This window comes from Tympanuchus pallidicinctus, unplaced genomic scaffold (genome assembly GCF_026119805.1).
Source record: "Tympanuchus pallidicinctus isolate F22 unplaced genomic scaffold, pur_lepc_1.0 scaffold3, whole genome shotgun sequence".
NCBI classification, from domain to species: domain Eukaryota; kingdom Metazoa; phylum Chordata; class Aves; order Galliformes; family Phasianidae; genus Tympanuchus; species Tympanuchus pallidicinctus.
In genome coordinates, this window is record NW_026294747.1 from 47456310 (window position 1) to 47479062 (window position 22753).

The 22753-nt window shown below is 39.4% G+C and overlaps 1 protein-coding gene across 5 annotated transcripts in view; it reads left to right on the forward strand.

Annotated features, from left to right (window-relative positions):
• The window catches only part of EML1 (EMAP like 1), a 118349-nt gene that overhangs the window by 44543 nt on the left and 51053 nt on the right, over window positions 1-22753 (forward strand). For all 5 annotated transcript variants that reach the window (XM_052693348.1, XM_052693346.1, XM_052693347.1 and 2 more), the window contains exon 2: window positions 22259-22441. In XM_052693348.1, coding sequence (XP_052549308.1) covers window positions 22259-22441 — 183 coding nt within the window. The remainder of the gene's footprint in view (window positions 1-22258; window positions 22442-22753) is intronic.

Consider the following 22753-nt stretch of genomic DNA (forward strand, 5'->3'; position numbering starts at 1 on the left):
ATACTTTCACAATATATATTGTTAGACTACTAAAGCTCAAACTCTTACTATTAAGATGCCATATAAGTAAAATGAATTTGTTGCTCTATAATTAGCTATGTATTTCCAAATAACGAATTACTAAAAGCTCTTTTTCATCATGAATAGCATTAATTGTAGTTACTAAAACTGGCAGGAGGGAGGAAGGGTGGCTTTTTAATTTTTTAAAATAAGCTTTTAAAAACAAATGAAAATATCGACCAGTCGTGAGAGAGTCTTACTGTGTTAGTCTAACCTCAATAGAGAATCTGTGTCAGTGTTAGCAGGATGGGGAGAAACTGCAAGTATCAAGTATTTTTTCATGAATAAAACAACATAGAGAATTGTAAATTAAAGCATTGGGCTCTCAGCAGCAAAACATGCTTTATCTGATCTTCAAGCTTTTTAAAAAATTTAATAGTACTTTGCACAACTGAAGTGCGTGTTTTAAGTTCTAATTAAGAATACCCAAACTCAAATTCTTTTATTGAAGCTTAAACCACGTGCAAGCAATTCAGATAAGGATTAAAATTATATTAGAAGTACATTATTGAAAAGAGAATACATGAGGAGGAAGAGAATGAGTACTGCAGTCAGTGACATACATTTTAATAGGCTTTATTCTGACTTCTGTTTTTCCTTTCCTTGGAAATTCAAGCTGAAATTTTTAAAGTTTGATGCTGAAGCTTGTTGGTCGAGAGAAGTAATGAAGAACCTGTCCTTAGGTAATTAAAATCATGAGAGAGATATGAGAGAATAAGTAGGAGTATTGCATGAAACAGTACGATGACTGTATTTTAGTGGGGTGTGTGCTGTTTGCAGATGCCACTAATTGGGCGGCTGTAAGGTATTGCCAAAGCTTAGAGGGAGCATGGAGGGGACTGTGCGTGATGCTGCTCTTCCATGAAACAAAATGAATGTTCATCCATTATATAATTAAAATGTGGAAGTAGCTCCCTGAGGTTTTTTAAGGGAGATGGGGTGGGATAATGATATGTTAACATGATTTCACTAAATTAATTCTTTGGAAAGTAATTAAGTAAGATTGTCCACACTCCATTACTTCCAAAGACTAAAATCTGACATGGTCCATCATTTTCTTGTCTTGCTTCGAAATGACTGCTTGTTGAATAAATATAACATACCAATTTGAAAACCAGTAAGTGAGGTTTCAAACACTGCTTTTAGATGTTGTGGGATATGAAATTACATTTTTGGATCTTAAATCTGAAATAAATACCTCATAGTAATAGAACAATTTGCATTTTTTAGTAGCATAGATGCTGTATTTGATCGTAAATGTGGAAACTTCCTACAGGCAGAAAAGAACAATTTTCTTTCCTGGTTTGTATACGAAACATTACTTGTAATCTACTTGTTTGTAGTCACCTGAGTGTTAGGAGCCTTTTCAGTGCATCGGCCTGAGTGAAGCCATAAAGTTTGAAGTTTGGAAGAAACTGAGTAGGTGAGCGTGTTTCAATGTGTAAATAGGAAAAAGAAAAAGAATCATTGTTTCAAGCTAATAATGGCATTTTTTAAATGAGGACTGGGTAAAAGATCTGTATTTCATGAATGCTTTGCTTCTTTTCCATAGAACTGTGGTTAAACAACAACAAAACAAACAAACAAACACAAAAAGTCCAATGCAAAACAAGCAGAAATAGCTCTGGTGATTTGCAGCTCCCACACACCCAGATGGGGGCAGCTGGGCAGTGGTGCACTGATGTCTGGCATTTCCCTGGAGGTATGGGAAAGTTTCTGTACCCTGAAAGCAGTAGAATTAGGAGCAGCTTCCCCCTCCTGGGGGGCAAATTGTACTGAAACCTGAGAAAGATGCTGGCAGACCATCAGTTTTATACTTATTGTATGTTTTCTAGAAACAAAAGCCATTTTATTGTTCTTTTCCATGTCCAGCATTTTGCAAACCTATGAGTCTCTAGGAAGAATTTTTCCAGCTCCCAAGTGACAGTGCTGCTTGAAATAGCTTGTCGGGTCTGCAGGTGGGTCTTCCCTCTGACCCTGAAGTGTGGTTTGTGTAATACACTGCTTGGCGTGGTCCTAAAGGTCAGCTTACGCTGAGTCTGTTGGCCAGGGATGGCTTCTTGAGTGTGAGCGAGCTCTGCTGCTAGATGGGTGGTCTGGCCAGCTTGGTTGGGTCACAGGGGGCAATGGGGTCTTTATCTAAACTGTTAAAAACCTTACAGGCATTAGCATGTCCTGAGACTCTGGCCAATCTTTATTGGATTTGATGTCTGCATTTACATGTTAAAGAATATCTGTCTTCTTGCTGTACAACTTTGAAATATAGGCCAAAATAATAGGTCAGTGACAGCCAGGACTTTGCTCAGCTAATGTGAAAAATGAGGCCATCTTTTTTAGGCTCCTAACCACGAGCAGAGAAAATTGAATTGTATTTTAAAATGGAATGTGAGGAGTCTGTGTCTGTGGATTATGTGAGGCCTGGATATTAAAGCATATTTTAAATAGCTCAGAGCATAACAAGGTGAACAATGGCTGATGTGTTTTGAGATGGGAAGTGAAATGCTGCTGCTGTACAGAACATAGGAGTTTGGCTGTGGAATTCAACAGAACAGTGGTTTCCAGCTCTGAAAACGCACGTGACCAAACTCCAGTGAAGTCACAGCATGAAGATTCTTAGAAATGCTGTCCCTCACAGGAGGAAAATGAAATTACACCACGACAATTTAGAGATCTCTCTGTAATTCCACGTGTGAGACAAATTAGTTGTTTTTTCTTTTTCCCTTTTTTGCTAGATGGATTTTGTGTCATCCCTGTGGCAGCTGCTTTTCAGTTTGGAAGTTCGTGATTTCCTCCGGGTTCAGATATTTTAATGAACTAATTAGGGATCCACTGGGACAAAAGGTTTTATACATACAACTTCTAAGCATTTATATGTTTTGTCTGGCTCAAGGCCTTGCTGCGCTAAGAATTGAGAAGAGATCTCTTTTAAAAACTTGCTCTTTTTGTCTGCTGTGGCAGATGGGTAGGTGGGGTCAGCTACCAGTGGCATGCAGATAAATCTTTGTGTGAATGGTGTGCTGCAGGACCTGCAGCTGAAGGGCAGAAAACCTTAAAAGAGATTTTGTAAGATGCCCTAGCTTTGGTATGCTGTATTTTAGCTCTCTGTGTAAATCAGCATAAAATGTGTTGCGATAGGAAACAATCTGTAAAGCAAATCCCCTGATGCCCATCCCTGGAGGTGTTCAATGGCAGGTTGGATGGGGCGCTGGGCAACCTGGTCTAGTATTTAATGGGGAGGTTGGTGGCCCTGCCTGTGGTGGGGGGGTTGGAGATCCATGATGCTTGAGGTCCCTCCCAACCCAGGCCAATCAGTGATTCTGTGACTTGGTTATCTGTCCCTCTCTGCTGCTCAGTGCCAGGACCAGAAGGGGCACAAATGACCTCAGGATGTTCTGTCTGACCATCAGGCAGCACTTCTGTGCTGCAGGTATTGGAGAACTGGCTACCCAGAGGCTGCAGAGTCTCCTTCTTGGAGGCTTTCAAGAGCCACCAAGGCGTGATCCTGGGCACTGTGCTAGCTGCTATTCACTACTGACTCTCGACTCCTTTGAGGAAATATTAATGGATAGGGCAGAACTAAAATCGAGGCTCTAAATTTACAGCTGTTCTGCTTTGTTGAGTGATCTAAGAATGGTTATTTCAAACACGGTAGGTATGCATGCAGCAGACTACCTGGCTATTTTGTTATTTAATTGCTCCATGTTTCCACTTCTGCTTTAAATAAACACAATCCAAATGTTAGTGTTTATTTGAGGGGTGGTTTTTTTTCTATTTGATTATTTACTGCATGCTGTGTTTTGCTTAGACTTTTTTTAGTGATTATCTGAAAGAACAGGTGTGTTATCAGCACAAGTTTGGAGGAAAGAAAGTCTTTCAGAACTAATCTTTCAGCTCAGCTGTAAATCTGTTATCTGAACTGTATTTCAGTGGTCTTCTGTGACCTCGGTGATTGGTTTTGGATTCTGTAAGCAGTAAACCGAGACATGGGGTTAAATATTCGGAGATGAAGTTGAAAAATGTTTACTGTTGTGTTAAGAAAATGCTTAATAACTGAAGTTCATTGCACTTGGAAAGCATTTATGGTCTCCAAGGAGTGATACATTTATATTTACTTTTTTTTTTTTAATGGAGTTCAGTGGTAAAATGTAAAGGTGAAACTTTAAAACAATGAACAGAACAGAATGATTTGTTCTCACGTTGTCTCATGTGAGTTATTTGAGAGATGCCATTCTGTAGCTGTGATTCCTAGATAGGATGTTGTTGCCAAGACCGTAACCTCGTACACGAAGACATACTTCTGAGTGAATAATAGGCTTGCTTCTAAAATTTGTTTAAACAGGGAGATTAAATACCAGGGCAACCTACCTTTTTTTTTTTTTTCTTTTTTTTTTTTTTTTTCCACCCTAGGGCAAAGCTGTATAAAAGGAGAAATGATTCTTTGAATTAAGCTGCTACACTCGGTGAATTTATCTGGTTTCTGATGCGTATGTATGCATTAAGAGAATCATTGTAACTGCTAACTTTGAAGACGAATTTGGATATGTTGCTGCAACTTTTTCAAGTAAATAATTCAACATAACATAGACTAGGGGGAGTCTATGAGAGATATGAAAGGTGCCAGGCTTGACTCTTCAGGTATTATCAGGTAAGGTGTATAAGGGTTGCTTAGGAGTGAAAGTTAACAGGCCAGAGCTGGGAAAGCTGGGCTGTGGTCGGATAATACTCAGGAGGCTGAGGTTCTTATTTTCAGCCAACAGCACCTCAGGCAGATAAGCTAACGTGAGCTGTGATCAAGTTCTTGCTTCCTCTCCTGCTCTGTGTGGTTTTACCCAGTGAACACTTGACAGACTAATTTGTCAGTTAATTTAACATGCTAACCCAACAGCAAAATCTGTGCTGTGTTTGTGTGTGGTATTTTGTTTTTGCTGGGTTAGTTTTCTGCCAGGTCAGAGAATTAAATCAGCTTTGGGAGGCAGCAGGAGATAAATTATGGGAATAATGGGTGCTGCAGACTAAATGGGGGCTCCTTGATGGGCTCATCTCATCTTGCAGAACTGAACCCGTGTTTTGTCCTTGCAGCTGCTCATCACACCATGTGTTGAATGGCATCAATAAATTAATTCCAGTTACAAAGAGAGATGGGTATCATTTCTACTGCGGCAGATAGAAGTGATACCCTGCCCCCTCCTTCCCTCTTTTAAATCTTGTGCCAGGTCTGGTAGTGGAAGGTGAAGCTATAAAACCACATGCAAGCCAAGACGGGAGAGGCAGGCAGCCCCTGCAAGACTGTAATACGGACAAAGCTTGATTTGTAGTTTAATTAGAAGTTCGTATAGGTGGAAAGCTACATGTGGATTGCAAATACAATTTTTGTTTCGTTACCCACTCAAAGCACAGTGGACTAATGCAAATTTTTTTTTTTTTTTTTTTTTTTTTTTTTTACAACTGATATTTCTGTATTTCAATATGGAATGCTTAGCTTGTGTGTGTGTGTGTGTGTGTGTGTGTGTGTGTGTGTGTGGTGCTGGCCCCTGGAAGCCATAGATCTCAATATTTTGTAGTTCTTATGTTGTTTGCAGTAGATGACATCTGAAAAAGTCAAATAGGCTCAGGCACATAGGGATGCACTCAATATTTTTATATGCAGGAATTTTCATTCTTAATTGCATACTGTTTTTATTCTTGTATTTTCCAACTTTATGTGTTCCTTAAAACTTCCTTTTGTACTTTTGCCATAAAAACAAAGAAAGAGAATGAAAATGATCTCTTCTTTATATTGCCTTTCTTGAGAACGTACTGTTTTGGGGGGCACACAGGTCAGATTATTCCATAGCTTTGCAGGAAAAAGCGTGCCATCAAGACAGTGTGAATTGATCAGTAACAAATAATCTGTGTGCTGCTGCTCTGTTCTCAGAATCAACCCTGGGTGGTTGCGACTGAAGCATTTCTCTTGATAACAGCAGGTTCAGCCAAAGGGGAAGAGGGAGATCTGCCAGATTTGTGCTTTGAGTCCTTTAAACCAAAATGCTCTTGCAGGATCTACCAGGCATCTTTATTGGTGCTGCGTAGGAAGGGCTGGATTAGTACCTTGAACAGTTGTGTCTCCTGTTTGTTTACTCTCATTAGGTTCCAAGACTTTGAAGTAAACCTAAAGCAGCTTCAATGATTCTTGCAAGGATCTGTAGGATTTTCTTGAAGCTCAGACACTGGGTGCCTGATGCTGGGTCATTAACCTTGGTGGCTGTGACTTGGAAGGTTATGAGAGACTTGTGTGCACGTTGTTGCAGAAGGGCTTAAGTTCAGGTGTTTTTGTTTTTGTAGTTCTTATTTAAAAAAAAAAAAAAAAAAAAAGTTTAGCCTCAGGGAGGCCCCTAAATCTAAGCCTTTTCCTGCCTCCTGAATTTGGCACTTGCTTCTCTTGGTTTAAGTCTCTGGGTGTATGCAATGTAGGCTTTGAAGTAGCTGCTGCCTGACTGAAGCCTCTCTGAAGGCAGGCAGTTAGGTGAGTTAGTTTGTGTATTTGACTGTTATTTCTTTCCAGCACATAGATATTTCACACAATACACAAGAATAAGTGAAACTGCCTATTTTTAGTGAAAACCACAGCATTTAAGAATTGCAAAGACTGTATCTTTTCTGGTTTGATTTTAATTTTGAATAATGATTAAAATCAACTGTGGTGAAAAACTTTTTTTTCTGGAGTTTTAATAGTTAGCATTGAGAATGGTTAATCCATTTAGGAAGTGGATGGAATGTGACATTCAAGGAGTAGATATTTTGTCACAGCCCAGTTCTCTTGCACAACACCCCATGGGCCACTGACAAGAACTAGGAGAGGCGAGGGAACATCCATGGGAAAGCAACTCAAGCTTTTGGATGTCTATCGGTGTGGATCTACACGTTGTCTGCCAATCTGATACTCAGCGCAGTGAACATTTGCATCACATCAAACATTTGCAAAGTCTGTGGCAGTGTGCGTATCCCAAACAGCAAACGTGGATGCATTTCACTTCTCCTAGTGGGGCTCTTCAGATACTATCTCAGCACTGCATGTGTATGTTTCCTAAGAAATAAAATATGCATAGGTCATTTTGGCTATTCCTTATTTCCCAATCTGACTTCCATGATTCCTCAAGACAACTCTTTAAAAGGAACTGTAGAATGGTTTGGGTTGGAAGGGACCTTTAAGATCATCTAGTTCCAACCTGTGCTATAGGCAGGGATGCCTCCATCTAGACCAAGTTGCTCAAAGCCCCATCCAGCCTGGAGGAGTGGATTAAGAGAAGAACGAATATATTGGGGTGAAATAAAATTATTCCAAACATTGTATATTGGAAATGCAGGACAAAGTAAATCTGGTGCCCAAGTGTGCTTTGTGGTGCTGGGACTTCTCATACACTCTGCCTGGGTCTGGGCTGACTGGGAGTCTGTGTCAGAACTGTTTAACAGCCCTTTCTGACCTCTGAGGTGAACAGTGGAAACTGTTTCTGTAAGCCAATGAAACAAAAAAGCCTTTGTTTTCCTTCTGTGCATTAAGATTTATCATTACTGCAAAAGTAATTGTAGTTTTCTTAGTAGAAACTTCACTTGTTTTATGCAGTAGTGCTTATTTGCAGTTAGTATTTAGTTATTTAGTATTGCTTTTTATTTGCAGTTTATTGCACTACCCTTTCTTCTGCTACATCTTTATTCAGTTTTGCTCAGTATAGAATAGTTTGTAATACTAAAATGTTACACCTCTATAACAAACTACAAACATTCTATGCTGAAAATAGGAATTCTGTGCTTCTCTTGACAAATTGTATGGAAGAATTGTTCCTCTTTTGTCCAGTTATTGCTGGGGGAAATTGATTTGTTGGTTGCATAAGTCCCTGTTACCTATCCTTTAGTGTCTTGTGTTTGAGAGATGTATGCCATGCCGAAATGTTTATTGCTCATATGGAGGTAACAGAAGTTGCATCTTCTCTGAAATGAAGAATTCAGATGATTCCAGTAGCCAGCCCCAAATATCTCCCCAATCTCAGTAGCATCTTGCAATTTGCATCAGTAGAATTCCTACTTCTGTGGCTGCAGGAGCAGAAATACGAGGCAGCAAAGTGAGCACAAGCCTTTGAGACTCCTCCTGGGGTAGCATTGAATGTGGTGATGTTGATGGGCTTCTGTAGGCAGAAAGCTCTGGAAACAAATGGGTGTTGATAAAATGACTGCCTTTTGCAGATAGTTTTTTTTTTTTTTCTCCACATTTTTGACAGACTTCCATACCTTAATTAGCTGGTGAAAAGGTGTGGGCTGGCGAGGCACTGGGTATGAATGATACACAGTTTCACAGCTTGCATTTTTCTTTAAAGCAACATTGTTGCACTGAAGCTACAACTCCCTGAACTGTTGTGTGGAGCTGGGAGGAGCTGCATCCATTTGAAATAATCCAGGACTAGCTGCAGAAGCTTCTGGCACCTCCATTTCTTTCAGAGTAACTCTCTTGTTCAGGTAAATTCTTAATATGGCATATTATGCATATAATCTTAGAACAGTGTGCATTAGCTTCCAATTCAATCCAGTGCCTTATTCACATTCAAATTTCTAGAATAATCATCTTTTTATTGCTCTGTATACTCTGAACATTATCCTTCCTGCCCTTTGTGTCTTATTGAGAGGACAGGAAAGATCAGCTGAAGGAGGAGATGTTTTTGTGGTTTCTGTCAAGGACAAGGACGAAAGATGAAGGCAGGTCTTGAATGCAGTGTATGAATCTTAAATGGAGTGTATGCTGGGTGCTGTGCCTGCTGTGAGCCTAATCTCATACTTTCTACCTGCAGACTGGTTCTCAGCTCCTTCGTGAAACAACCAGGGACCCAGTCTTTGCTCTGCAGCTGCTCTGAGCTCACTGCCTGCAGGATCTGCTGCAGGATGCACTTGCCTGTGGTGCGGGTCGGTGACTCCTAAACGCACCTCGTGGAGGTAATTACATCAGCGTGTGCTGACTTGAGACATGGGATGAGCTCTTCCATAAGGAAAGTCAGTAGCAGAAGCAGCTGCCTGCCTTGCAGGGACTTGTCCAGTGGCATCTCCATCAACAGTTAGGAGCTTGCTATGAGTGCCTGGCAGTGTTTTGGTTGTTGGTGTTGAGTACCAGCTGTATCTCTACTCCTATGCACAGGATGTGTTTCTGTAGGTCTGCTTAATAGAAGGTTTCAAACAGCTCAGCCCTTTTTTCTAAAACAAGGGAAGGGGAAGAATGATCTGTGTTACCATTTCTGACCTCCTATTTTCTCTTCAGATTTCTAACACCATTTTGATATCTGGAAAGAATGGGCCTTTCCCATTGTGCTACTCGCCCTTCCTGATTGCTGAGCCGCCAGCTTTTAGCAGTTCAAGCTTTGCAGCAGAGACAGGCAGCTGCCAAGGCAGTAGGTTTGTCTATTGTGCACATTGTGATCTCCCTCAGCATTGATGATGATCAGGCTTCATCTCAGCTGTACAACCCTGATACAGGGCAGTAGGGATAGAGCTGGATGGATGTTACCTTCCAGTCATGATGGATGCAGGGAATATATTTTCTGCTCTTCTCCAGCCCCTTTGCAGCTCTCGGGCCATGTTCACAAGAAACTGGAGGTGAAAAGATTGGATATTAGGAAACATTTTTCCTTCAAAAGAGTGCCAGTGCATCAGAACAGGCTGCCCATGGAGGTGGTGGAAAAACTGTCCCAGGGAGTGTTCAGGAAAAGGAGCAGAGGTGGCACTTAGGGCCATCATGGCTTAGAAGGTGTAGTGGTGATGGGTTGGCATTTGTACTAAATGATCTTAGAGATATTTTTCCAACCTTAACGATTCTATGATTCTGAAAGCTGAACTGGAGGAAGAGCAGCATCCTGGGACAGGGAGCTCTGTGTGTTGTGCAGGGGCTGTTTGGTGAGAGCCAGCAAATGCTGAGCAGGTTGTGAATGTGCTGAAGAGCAGAAGCCTCCAGAACCTTTTCCATGGAAACATGGTCCTTGCTGATATTGCAAGGAAATGCAGGTGTCTTGGGTCTTGCTTTGCTCTGTTGTAGGCAGTTATCTGTGGGGGAAAAAAAAAGTGTTGTATTACCTTCTGGTGTGGAGCCATAGCTAATGCTGCCTTATTGCTGTCAGCTGCTTCTGAGGCTGAAGTGGTAAGCAGATAGAAAGCTTAACATCTATGGAAAAAGCTAGAAAAAATTGGTGAACGTTTTAAGCTCTCGAAAGTTAGACAATGTTAGAACTAGAGGTGTGTAATGTAGCTTAAAATACAACTCTTATTCATGTTTTTTTAATTACATCAGCACTCTTTGTAGCTTTTTTAGGAAGTGTGCATCATTTTATACAGTAGACTTTTCTGGAATCCAGTAAATCCAGTAAATGTACTTATGGTCGATTTTAAATTTGAGAAATACAAAGCCTGTAAATTTGACAACTCTTTCAAAAGCCTCTTTTCCTGGCAAGGAGAGATAGAAAGGCATTGAGGTGCTTGCAGTACAATAACAACATACAAAAATTAATAACATTTTTGAGTAATTTTTTAACGAACCACTGAGAACTGGGAATTGTCACAGAATAACTGCTCAAAATGTTGTTTTGTCAAATACTTTTTTCTTTTTTTTACTTAATAGTGTGCTTGTGAAGTTGTCTTGCTTCCCCCTTTTTTTTTTTCTTTTAAATGGAAATAGTGTAGTGACCTGGGGGAGTGAATGCCTTAGTGATGCCTCCTGTTACAGCCTTCGTTGCTTGATAGTAGCTGGGGATGCTGCCTGATCAACTAGGTTGGTTTTGAGAAAATGTTTAATGAAAACAGTGAGGAGTTGTGTCACTGGGGCCCATGGAAATGTACCTTTGGGTTGAGCCTTTTCTCCTGCAGATAGAGCCTGACACCTGGGATGTTTTACTAAAAGCTAATGTTAAGTGTGGTAATGTAACATCTGCATAGGTTACCAGGAGATTGTTTATTATGTTTTTGTATCTAGCATAACTTTAAGTATTTTCTGGCTGAGCCTTTTCTTTTCTGGGCTTTATTCTTATCTGTCTTCTGCCAAAATGAAGGTGGTGTTTTTTTTTTTTTTTTTTTAAAGAATTTTCTGCTTGCTTTTTCTGCCTTAGGAAACTGATGTCCTGCAAGCAGAAAATGTTTTTTGTATGATGTATTCAGTGCATTTGGGGCAAGCGTTTTTTGGTGTATTTCAGCCTTTTTCCTACCTCTCATAAATCCATCAATTTCCAGGTTCAGCACGTTGCTCACCTTACTGCCTCAAATTCAGTTCTGTGTTGCATTGAGGCAGCTTACTGTACCTCAACTTGGGTGATTCTGAAGCTGAAATAAACTTCACGTATTTGGAGACAGCTGTAATCAATACTGCTTTAAAATAAAAGTTCCTATTTGAATCGTAAGTAAAGGCTGTAATATTAAGTAGTGCCCTGGCATGTTTTGAATTTGCTTCCTGAGGTCACAGACTTCAGGAAAAAGAAGAGGGAAGGAGGAAAGAGGGAGAAGAGGGAAGAATTGTGTATTTCCATGTTCGTGAAAGAACCATCAAAGTGTTCAATGAGGTTAATTCAAGTGGCTATACCTGCCCTAGCTTGTGTCTGTGTAACTGAGTACAGAGGTCTAACTGCAGAGCTGAGAAAGCAAAGGAGAACTTTTGTCCTAAGGATGTTGGACTTTTTGCCTTTGCTGGTAGGTTCTAGCTTACCATGGAACTTGGAGATCAGAGGCTTTGGTAACTGCAAAGTGATGAGCTTTATAGGCCAGGATCTGTGTACTTCTCATTGGCACTGGTGTTTAAGTTTAGTGCCGTTGGAAGAATTTGCTCAGCGCACCTTCAGCCCATCTAATCTCTCAAGTGGAGCTCTTAGGGCACGAGCTCTGACTGCCACCAGGAAGAAAGCAGTTCCAGAGAGCCCTCGAGGCAGAGGACGACTGTGTGCCAGGCATAGGGCCTGCTCTTAGCAAAGGACTCATGTTAGGTTCTCATGCTAACAGATCCAGCTTTGAAGAAAACAAGAATCCTCTTTGATATCTGTCGGAAGTAAATGGAAGGAAGACTGAACACCAGCTGAAGATGAAGAATATAGAAAAAATTCCAGTCTGTTGTGGGCTTCCTGGCACTTTGTCCCAATCCAAGCAAGAGTGCCACAAGTTCATGCAAGTGCTTCTCAAAAACTTTAGGCTAACTGGCCATAGTGGGGAAAAAACTCCTACATTACTGTGAAAGGCAATACTGAAAAAGATGGGATTTTAATTAAATCTGAAAATAACTTCCTAAAACTAGAAGATTTTTTTGCTTTAATATTTAAATTGTTATTTGTCTTAGTGACAGCCTATGATGAAACCTAATGTTATACTCCATTAATTTCAGAAACTAAAATATTCAATAAGCTCAGAGTTCTAAAGAGTAGTCAGACCTGTTCTTGAAGTGAAGCCATTAGCTGAAAACAAGTAAGCAGAGTTTGCAAAAATGATAAATCTGCCTTTGAATTCCATTCAGTTACCTTTCCTGCAGGTGTAGGAAGAATGTTTTATTCTTTTCATGTTATGTTGCTTGGTCTGAGTCCACAGAAAACAATTTGAAAAGATGGCAAGTCTTCAAGAAAAGTAAAAGCAGAATGTTTGACAGAGGGTTGTATTTTATGAATAAAAGCTATTGATTAGAGGCTGACATCTTCCAATTCTTAATTCTTAAAGAGCTCAGTTATGAAACATGATAAGACACAAAACCATTTCAAATTGGTAACAACGGGTTTCTAACTATTGATGTTGTCTCAGTTTTGATACGTCTGGTGGCTTGGCAGCTGGGGGAGGGATGAGCAGCGCGATGGGGAAGGCTCCCCTTGGAAAAGCCTGTAGATGTGTTCTATTTGCTAATTTCTGAACTTCAACAATGCTTTAATCTTTTTTTTTTTTTTTTTTTTTTTTTTTTAAGAAACTTTAGCATATAATCTTATTTTCAATAAAATGCAGATAATACAAGTTACAGGTAAAGCCATCAATTGCCTGAGTAGGTTTAAGTGTCTGCTGCAGTTCTAATATGGAAGTTAGGAAAATGAAGGAATGTATGCTAATAGTAGTTGCTTAGATGCTTATGTGCTGCCACTTCGAATGCAATGTGAAGGCTGTGTTTAATTGCAAATCAGCCAGTGGCTGATGTGTCTCAGTGGTTTCCTGCTAGTGATGATGATCGTCTCTTTAAGAAAATAAGCACACAAAATCCAAAATAAGATTGGTCTGTAGTGAGCAGTGACAGGTTGACATCAGTAACTTTTAAAAGTTTTAGAAGATGTTTTAAGTGAGCTTGCTTTCCTTCTGATCTGTCTGGATTGCAAGTATATAAGTGTATCTTTCCAATTTATTTACCCAGGAATTAGTTGAAGAATCTGGTAGAGGCATTCAGTTTTCCTAAAGACAGTGAAAATGTATTGAAGCATTGGTTGATAAAGTTTCTAAGAAAATGTATTGCATGTACTGATGCATGAAGTTTAATTGCACATGGTTGAAAACCCATTCAGCAGAAGCAAAACTTGCGTCTAGTTTGTTTTTTTTTTTCTTTGCCCAACAGTGCTAAATAAAGTCTCACTAGCGTACACTGGGTGTACTAGGATGAATTTGAATTCATCCTTTGCTAGGTTTTGTAAGGTGACTTGTTTAGTAGGAGACTGTGTGACATGTATGACAGAGGCATTGTAGGTGCTCTCACACATTTCACAATGTGCTTTTGTTCTCCTTGGGTTGCAATAGAGACACACCAACCATCACCCAGGATGTAAAACAGTAAAACATAGCTACGCTCTGCCTGGCTCTTCTTGAGGTGCCTTTGCCATTACCATACCCATTCCTTTCTTTGAGTTCTTGTTACGCTGTGGCTTTGGCTTGGTAACTCTAGACTGATCATATGGGATCATTTTCCTCAAACTACTAACCTTGTTTTAATATTACTCTATGGGAGACTGTATTTTTGTTTATTTTCTTTCTTTATTGTGCAGACTGCTCCACCACATCGTGGAGCAATGACAATTTGTTCAAGCTTTTCCTATTGAAGTGCATGTTTAACAGGGCCAGCACAGTAAGTCTGATCTGTAAAAACGTTTCATGGATAAACCTCATCTGAGGAAAGCCCCTCTAATTTCTTGTCAGGCCAAATATTTCTTCTGTTTTTTCACTTGAGTGCTATTAACTGGTTGAGTTCCAAATAGCATCTCATCTACCATCTGCTGGGGAGAAACCAGCGAGCTGCTCGTTACAGCTTGTCACCTAGAGGCAGGTCAAAGGCACGTGCTGGTAATTTAGCTGTAGCGGTTGCTGACTTTTTAGCCACGAGGAACTTATGGAGAATTTTCTGTTAAGATAATTTTTTCTCTCATTTTGCTAATGAATGCGGTGCACCCAGCTGTGAGGTGGTTCTCAATTATGACTGCTGTTGTGAATTACCTTTCTGTCTCATTCAGCTTCTAATTTTAGGAGGTCGAATTCCTTTTCTTTAGCTTTCTAGTGATAAAGCTGTAAAAGGATGAGCTGTTCCTCAATGAATGTTTAGAAATACGGTGATATGCTTTTACAGATATTGGACTACAGTAGTTAGCTGTGTCAGAGAAAACACTGTTCACAAAAATAACCGTCTGTAGTCCATATAGAGTATACACGTTTGGATTGCAGTTTTGACAGTGTGGCTTAGATGTGGTCTGTTCTGCCATAATGATGATTTCAGTTATTTTTTTCTTGGATCACTTTTCTCATGGATTCCCAGTGCAATTTAGGGCACAGCATTAGGCAGGTGTGTGGGACAGTGTTGTCTTCCTCCCTTCCTACACATAAATAACTTCTGAGGACATGGAGCAACTAATCTGGTTTGTTCAGATTACTTGCTGTGAGATGTACCTGACTGTACCCAACCAGGACATCTCCTTGTGATGTTAATCACTCGTAAGTACATTCATTTGAATAGAGATAGAACTGAAAAGTTGTCCTACCTGTTCAGAATATATGCACACGTACGTGCATTTATAGATGGTATGGCATTGTGTCTATAGCTATCAGATTTGAAGATGAGATACAATTTCATGTTCCTTTGAATCAATTTTTCCATCTTAAAAAAAAAAAAAAAAAAAAAGTTGTTTTCTCTCATCTTTTTATATGTTTAAAATGCAATTAGAGAATCTGATGTAAAGATCATTCCTGCCCAAAGTATGTAAAGATGTAAAGTCCACTCTGCTAGCAGCAGTTCTGTTTTCCAAGGTTACACATAAAGCAACATAATTTTACAACTTTAAGTGTAATTTGTCCATTTTTTTTTCCTTTAACTACACCAAATAACAAGATTAGATAGGATAACATTATTTCAGGCTTTAAATCCACTTGCTTCTCACAGCGGAAAGCTCTAATCTGGTCAAATCAGGGTCTAGCAGAGCAGTCTGGTATGTACCAGGCTTTGGGATAAGCTGTTGCACATATGTGTTGTCATTGTCCTTCAGAGACAAGCCTGGAGAGCTGTTGCTGTGTTTCAGGTAGGTATAATGTTTTGCATTAGAAAATTGGATGGAGGAAAGATGTGATACTGTGTGGTACTGTCAACAGTGATCCTTTAAGCAAAGGAGCTGTGACGTTGTGTTGTCAAAGGAAACTGAACTGCTGTTTTATTTTGCATTGTTCTCCTGCACAGTAAGCCTTTTGGTCTGCAAATAACTGCTGACATTATGCCACAGAAGCAGCCACCAGAATGTTAGGGACTTCCCAGATCCTGAATCTAAGCCTAGCAACTCTGTTGCTGCATTCCACTGTTCAAGTGCCGCAATGATTTGCTCATTTTATTTTACAAGTTGTTTTCATTTTAATCCTTGGATTTTGGTGGGTTTTTTTTTTTTTTCTTTTCTTCTTAATTCTCCTTCTAGCTCTCTGGTGTTGTTGGATCAGCCAGACTGTATTGATCAAATATGTTGTATGGCTGATGCTTGTGCCCCAGACTCAAAGATGAATTCAATTAACCAAAAAGGGAGGGCAGGATTTTGAAAAAAGAAGATGCTGACCTTACAGGGATCTTTCTCTGTACTGTTAGTTTCAAGAAAAACAGGATGCATTGAAAGGGGTGAAGTGGAGAGGGATCGTTGAAAGTCAGTGTTAGTGTGACTCGAGAAGCCTGCAGAAAACAGTTCCAGTAATTTAGCTGGCATGCGAGATCTCAGTGATGGTGGGGCAGGAAAAGGGGAGGTTGCCAAATGTATAGCCCAGTGACATGTGCAGCATCTGACGCTATTGTGGAGTTGGTGAGGTCTGAAAACAGAAAATTTGTCAAGAATTGCAATATCTTCAGTACCCCTTACTGCTGTACTTGGTCCAAATCAGCCCGCAGTTCTCTCTGCACTGAGCAGCTGGATGTGCACTGGTATCTTGGCAGCTCCTGCCTTCTCACACATGCTTGGCTGCATGTCAGGGGAGGGCTCTTCCCTGTACTTATTTCATAAGGCTATAGTGGAACTGAAGTTATTAGTGATTTCCAAGCAATGTAAACAGTTGGATCGATTAATTTAGAAGTAAAGACAGTGATGTGCTTGCTGGTATTTCAGAGAACGTAACTACCGGCTAAGCTCGTTTCAGACTTGCTGGCATGGGCTACATTTTTGTGCTAGAAAGGCATCATTATAGGAGGTGCTGCCTTTTCTCTGCCATCCTTTGCCACAGTTTCCATTGTTTGGGTTTTCTTTTAACTTTTGCAGAAGGCCTATGCTGGAAATCACTGCCGCTGGAAGGCTCGGATTTTCTTTTCTAATATTCTGCAGCGAGTCTAAATTCAAGGACAACCTTGGTCAGAAGCACGAGATGCTGCTTTTAGTGAGTTGGGCAACCACACCTGTATTGTGCTAGGTTCTTTGGAAATATACAGTGAGCAAAATAGGTCCTGAAAAGTTTTGGAAGTATCTCATATACAACTTGATCCTGTTAATTGGTACTCTGAAGAGACAACATAAATTGAATAAACCCAAATCTGTTTGCCAGTCACTCAGTATCTAGTGTTTCCATTACTTAATCAGCTGTTATAGTCTGAGCTGGACAAGATAGTCTCAGAATTAGTGTCTGCATGAGGCAAAGGTGAAACATGTTTGTTTAATGGAGTAGTTCTTATGGGAAAAAATGCCAGATCTGTTTTAATTTTAGCTTTTTAATATTTCTGTGTAACAACGTGTGGAAAATAAGTGAATACATAGCTTACTCATCTCAAAAATCAATGGATGTTCAACAGTGAAAAAATAGATATTCAGGTTTTATTTATTGTTTTTCTGATGTTATTGGTGGTGTTATCATTGCTGTTTTTGTTTTTCCTCTCTCTCCTCCCCCGCCCCCCCAAAAAAACCACCCTAAAAAGCAAAATGCTATTAATTCTGTGAGATCCTTTATTTCCTACATCACTAATTTACAATTCAGATTTAGGTTTTCCATCAGAAAACAGCCTGCATTTTAGTATGCTTGCCTCCAACTAGCAGTGTAAGTATGCCATTCTGCTTTACCTTATATACAGTTAAGAAATCTTTTAAATCATTCTTACTTGTAAACAGTGTTCACATCCTTTTGTTGGCTGTACTTCAGATGTTTCTTCACATTTGGCAAAGTAATAAATTGCTGAAAAACTGGAAGATACTCTGGAAGCAGATTATTCGTCTGACTCAGTATTGTCTTTTATTTTGCCACAAGAAATCTTTCCAATCTATGAGATCATGGATTAGCTGGTTGGAAAATTTAAAGAGCAGCACAAAGAACATTGCCTCTTTCTTTCTTTCTTTCTTTTTTTTTTTTTTTCCTGTATTCACTTTGAAACCTGCAGAATCTCAGCAAAGCATAAATGATGAATGATTGTTATTTCCAAATATTAATGCAAATGTGTATTATGGATGGTAACCAAACATCTGAATTGATATCTCCTTCTTTTGTTTAATTCTGGACGTTATGTTGGGCATTAATCTGATGAGATAGTGATCTAGACTTGCTTTACAATCTACAAAAATACATGAATACTGGTAAAGTGTGATTTCACTTCAGATTTCCAATTCAAGGGGTATAAATTTAACTTTAAACACATTTTTCTTCTTTCTATTCCTATTTTTCTACCATTTCTTTTAATTTTCCTCCTTTTAAAAAAAGCATTGATGAATTCTAGCATGCATTCATAAAATTGTTAAGGTTAGAAAACACCTGTGTTTGGCCAACCCTTGATCCTTAACCACCATATCCACTTAAATCAATGCTACCCACTTGGGTGTGATATTTGTGCATGGCTGAAAATGGTGATGGTGAACGTTGGCTCCATCGTAATGTGTCAGCAGGAACATTTAGGGTTTATGGCCTCCTTCATGCACCTCTCAAGATAGTGAACAGCTGTGGGTTTTATGAAGGATGAGGGAAGGGCATTAAATATGCTGACACTGTTTAAAAAAATGAAAGTTGCTAAATTTACTGAATTTATGGTGACAAAAAATAGCATGTTGACACAACTGTGTTCTTACACTATTGTAAAACTACACAGTAAAACTGCAAGTTCCTACTGCGTATCTCTGTCTATCTGGATATTTTTAAAATGCTTTGTATTTCCTTGGAGCCACATGAATTGTTTTGAAGATCTTTTAATCATTGCCACGAAGTGTCTTTCTCTTGGTGGCTGTAACTGAGCTGTAAAACCAAACATGCGTAACCCAGCATTAGGACAACACGCATGGATGCTGAGTGGAAGGTGGCCTCCAGCTGAAGCATCCCAGGGCTGACCCACTTGCTGCCTGTTGGCACTGAACATTTCTCAGCCTCCTTCTGTTTCTGTCCCAGCCTCTTTGGGGACAGCTACTTCAGAAAGTGTGTTTTACACAGGAGAAAATGTGGAATAAGGTGCTGTGGAGCTTGTAGCTGCTTTACATATAATATTGGCTTTGGAATGATAATCATGAGATCATGGAATGGACTGGGTTGGAAAGGACCTTACAGCTCATCTGTTTCCAACCCCTGGATGTCGGCGGGCTGCCGCTCACCAGCTCAGGCTGCCCAGGGCGCCACCCAACCCAGCATTGGGCACCTCCAGGGCTGGGGAATCCTCTGGGCAGCAGAGCCAGGGCCTCACTGCCTTCTGAGGAAAGAAGGTCCTACTCAGTGTGTACCACGTGACAAATATTTGTTACAAAATTGTCACATCCCCCTGCTCTTTGCTATGAAAATTAGTTTATGTGCTGCAGAGGCAAATCACAAAGTAGGCCAACAATACAGCTTTTGCTTTTGTGAGCAGAGGAGAAAACATCTGTTATGACCTCTGTGGAGGTTGTTTGGTTGGGTAATATGAATTAGTATTTCTCTTGTTTTGGTACCACAGCATGTTGCTTATCTGCTTGTGTTTCAGTTGCAACTCTATTGCTCAACATTCCCTGATCTGGAGATCTCAACTGTGGGGACATTCCAGCTTCTCCTTGCAGAATTAGGAGCTCATGCTTGTGAACACTGTGGTGCTTTTCTTTCTTCAGAAACGTAGCTCTGTTATATCCCTTGCATCTCCTGTGGCTTACTGGTATACATATGTGGAGAGAAAGCAAGGTCAAATGTGGCCAGGCTCTCAGACATTTTGTCTTCAGCTGTGATCTTACTGAAACTTGCTGGAGGTTCTGTTCTTTCCTGCATGTTTGGAAGAGATCTGGATCCTGTGAAGTAGCGGATACAAAAAAAAGCAAGTTGAAGCTGCAGCAGGAATGAGAGTTCCATTTCTGAGGAGAAGGAGGAATGGTGATGGGGAGGCACAGATAAGCTATATCCTGAGGAAGGAGTTGATTGGTGTTTTTTGTTAGCAAGGATGCATGGAGAAGAGTCACAGTGACAGCTGGGAGAGGGGAAAGAAGAAAGAGATGTACGTTGCAGTAATTATCAGTGGGAGCGATTTTTTTTTTTTAAGGATCTGCAAGTAAAAATGCTGCTGATTTACTGTTTGAAGATTTATGGTTATGCAGAATTATTATTTCTTTACAATTTGAAACGAATCTAACTGATACTTCAGTGAGAATGTTTCTTCTGTAACACCAGGGGCAGACCATTTCATCACCAGCAAATATCTCCTCAAGGTCTCATCTTGAAAACTTGCTATTTTTTACTGACTGAAGTCAGAAGAAGATATACCATGCCATATTGAATTTGGCAGAATGGTTGAAGCTTGATTTTTGGCTTGTATTGCCAATGAAATAAATGAAGTTTTCAATTCGGTTGCCTATTGTCCAGTATGCTAATCCATGTTATTTCCAGCTGAGTTAAAGTGTAAAGTCATTAGAGCAGCATGGGCCTTTTGTTTGTACAAGGAAAGGTTAAGTTCTACAGGCAGCTCATACTGCTGCCAGCATGTCTGCTAATCTTATTTTTGGGATTAATTACCTGCAACAGCTGCAGCTCAGAGTTCTGCACCGAGCAGGATTGTGACTGTGCCAAAATTTGGAAAGTGTTTAGGCTGTCTCAGAGGGAAACTTTTCCAGCATTTTTCGGGAGTTCCCTTGTAGTTTGTCTGAACAGAGTGCTTACTCCGATTTAGACTGTGAACACAATGCTAAAAGCTCTAATAGCCTAATGCTGATATTTAATGTATGCTCTGAAGGTTCTGTAAAGAATTAACAAGCAACTTAAGCTATGTTTGTCTGTAACTATTAATGGATGGTCTGTATTGTTATAGCATTTAAGTTGTTTCCAAGACACTTTGGTAACTACAGACAACTGCTGAGGGTGTGAGAAGTACGTGAGCCAAAAAGCAACAGTAAGGAACCAACTTGTATTTGATTGGATTGGAGATGAACAGAGCTTTTCATTTTAAATACATCTTTTTCCCTAGATTTTTTTGATTAACAGTTTGTATGTATAAACTTCTTTGGACACGCCTTGAAATGCATTCAGAAGTTGAAACTTTTATTTTCCTGTTTGAAGGATTTGTTTTAAAATTCAACACTAGTTATTAGGCACAAACCATTTAACTTTCGTTTTATGCCTTCGTACTTTTGGAGTGGAAACATCTGATCTGGAAAGGAGGAAAATCAAGTACACAAGAAATGAAAGCATATAGTACCTTCTTCATAAAGAGCTTGCCTTCAACAACTGAGCGGAACAAATGTATGTAGTAGATACTCGTGAGGCAGAGAAAAGTGAGTGATTGTAGGTGGCAATTTAAATACCATTTTTAAAAATAAAATATAACTTACTAAATACTCAAATGAAAGCTACAATCCCATAATCACTAGACTATTATTACTGAGAATTATGAAGTAAGTTAATACTAATTCCTTTTAGTTTTCAAATCTAGCTAGTTAAATAAACCTTATGGTCTTCTTTTTAAAAAATACTTTTTCTTTTTTCCCCTAGTAGACATCAACTTGGACATATTTGGCATTGCTTTTTCTCTTCTTTTTTTCTTTTTTCCTAATTGAATACTGTAAGAAATTACAGTGTTTCTATTTGATATGAAATGTAGTGGAACAAAAGTACTCATTTAGGAAAAATGTTCTTATTGCTAGTTTGGAGTGGAAAGAATGTGTGGCCCTCATCAGTGAGCTGCAGGCTTTAAGCTTATGTGGGTTTGCTTCCAAATAATGGGTGAATTGTATACAAAGTAATGACCCTTTCTGAAACGTGGAGATTAAGAGTACGGCTCTTGAATAATTCTGAATTTACTTAATGTTTCTATTTAGGCCAGAGGGAATGTTTTCATAATATGGCTCATGTAAATTGGGTTTTATGATACAGAATTAATGTGTTTTCTCAGTCAAATGGAAGGTGCTTGTAAAATTGAGTCTGTGTGTTGCTTATGTGTCTAATAGATAGGTTCTATCACATATGGGAAATAAAAATGTAGAAGGGTATAGAGAATATAAAGAGTTGTAACTCTTTACCTAAATGACTGCCAACACTTGAAAGTCCTGCGAAGTAGGTTATTGAATAGTTATTACTCCAAACTCCAGTTTACAACACATGGATAACTGATAGTGGGATTAAGAGAAAGTAATCCGTAAACCAACCTTACTTATCATACTTCTTTCTGATTGTTATTAGAGAATTCATATCTCTGCCTTTTGGTCACGTAAAAGCTTTCTTCCTCAAGAGATCATCAGATCTGAGTAAAAACCTTACCACCAGGCATTTGTCTGAGCTATTCTTTTATGGTTATGCAATGTAGGTAATATAGGTTTTTTTCTGCTCCTTTGCATAGATGACAGTGCCTCTGCTGCAAGCAGTATGGAGGTAACGGATCGCATTGCCTCTCTGGAGCAACGTGTCCAGATGCAAGAAGATGACATCCAGCTGCTAAAATCTGCCCTTGCTGATGTGGTTCGACGCTTGAATATTACAGAGGAACAACAGGCCATGCAAAACAAGAAAGGACCTACCAAAGGTTTGCATTTCAGATATACGTAAAATGGGTAGTTCAGTTCAAAGAATGTTTTATGTGTACTAGTTCATTCTTTAGATTTTTGAAGGGTCAAAGTCAACAACTTGAAACTCAAAAAGTTGGAAATCTGACCTATCAAAAAGAACATGTACAAGTCTAAATTGTTAAACCTGTAAGTCTTCCAAAGTCCTCGTGAACCGGTGAAGTGTTTCTGTATTGCTATAACTTCCTGACTAAAATTAATTTATAAAGTCTTTGGTGAATGTTTCGTAATAGCTAATATTGAATGTTGCATATTCTATTTGTAAAATTCCT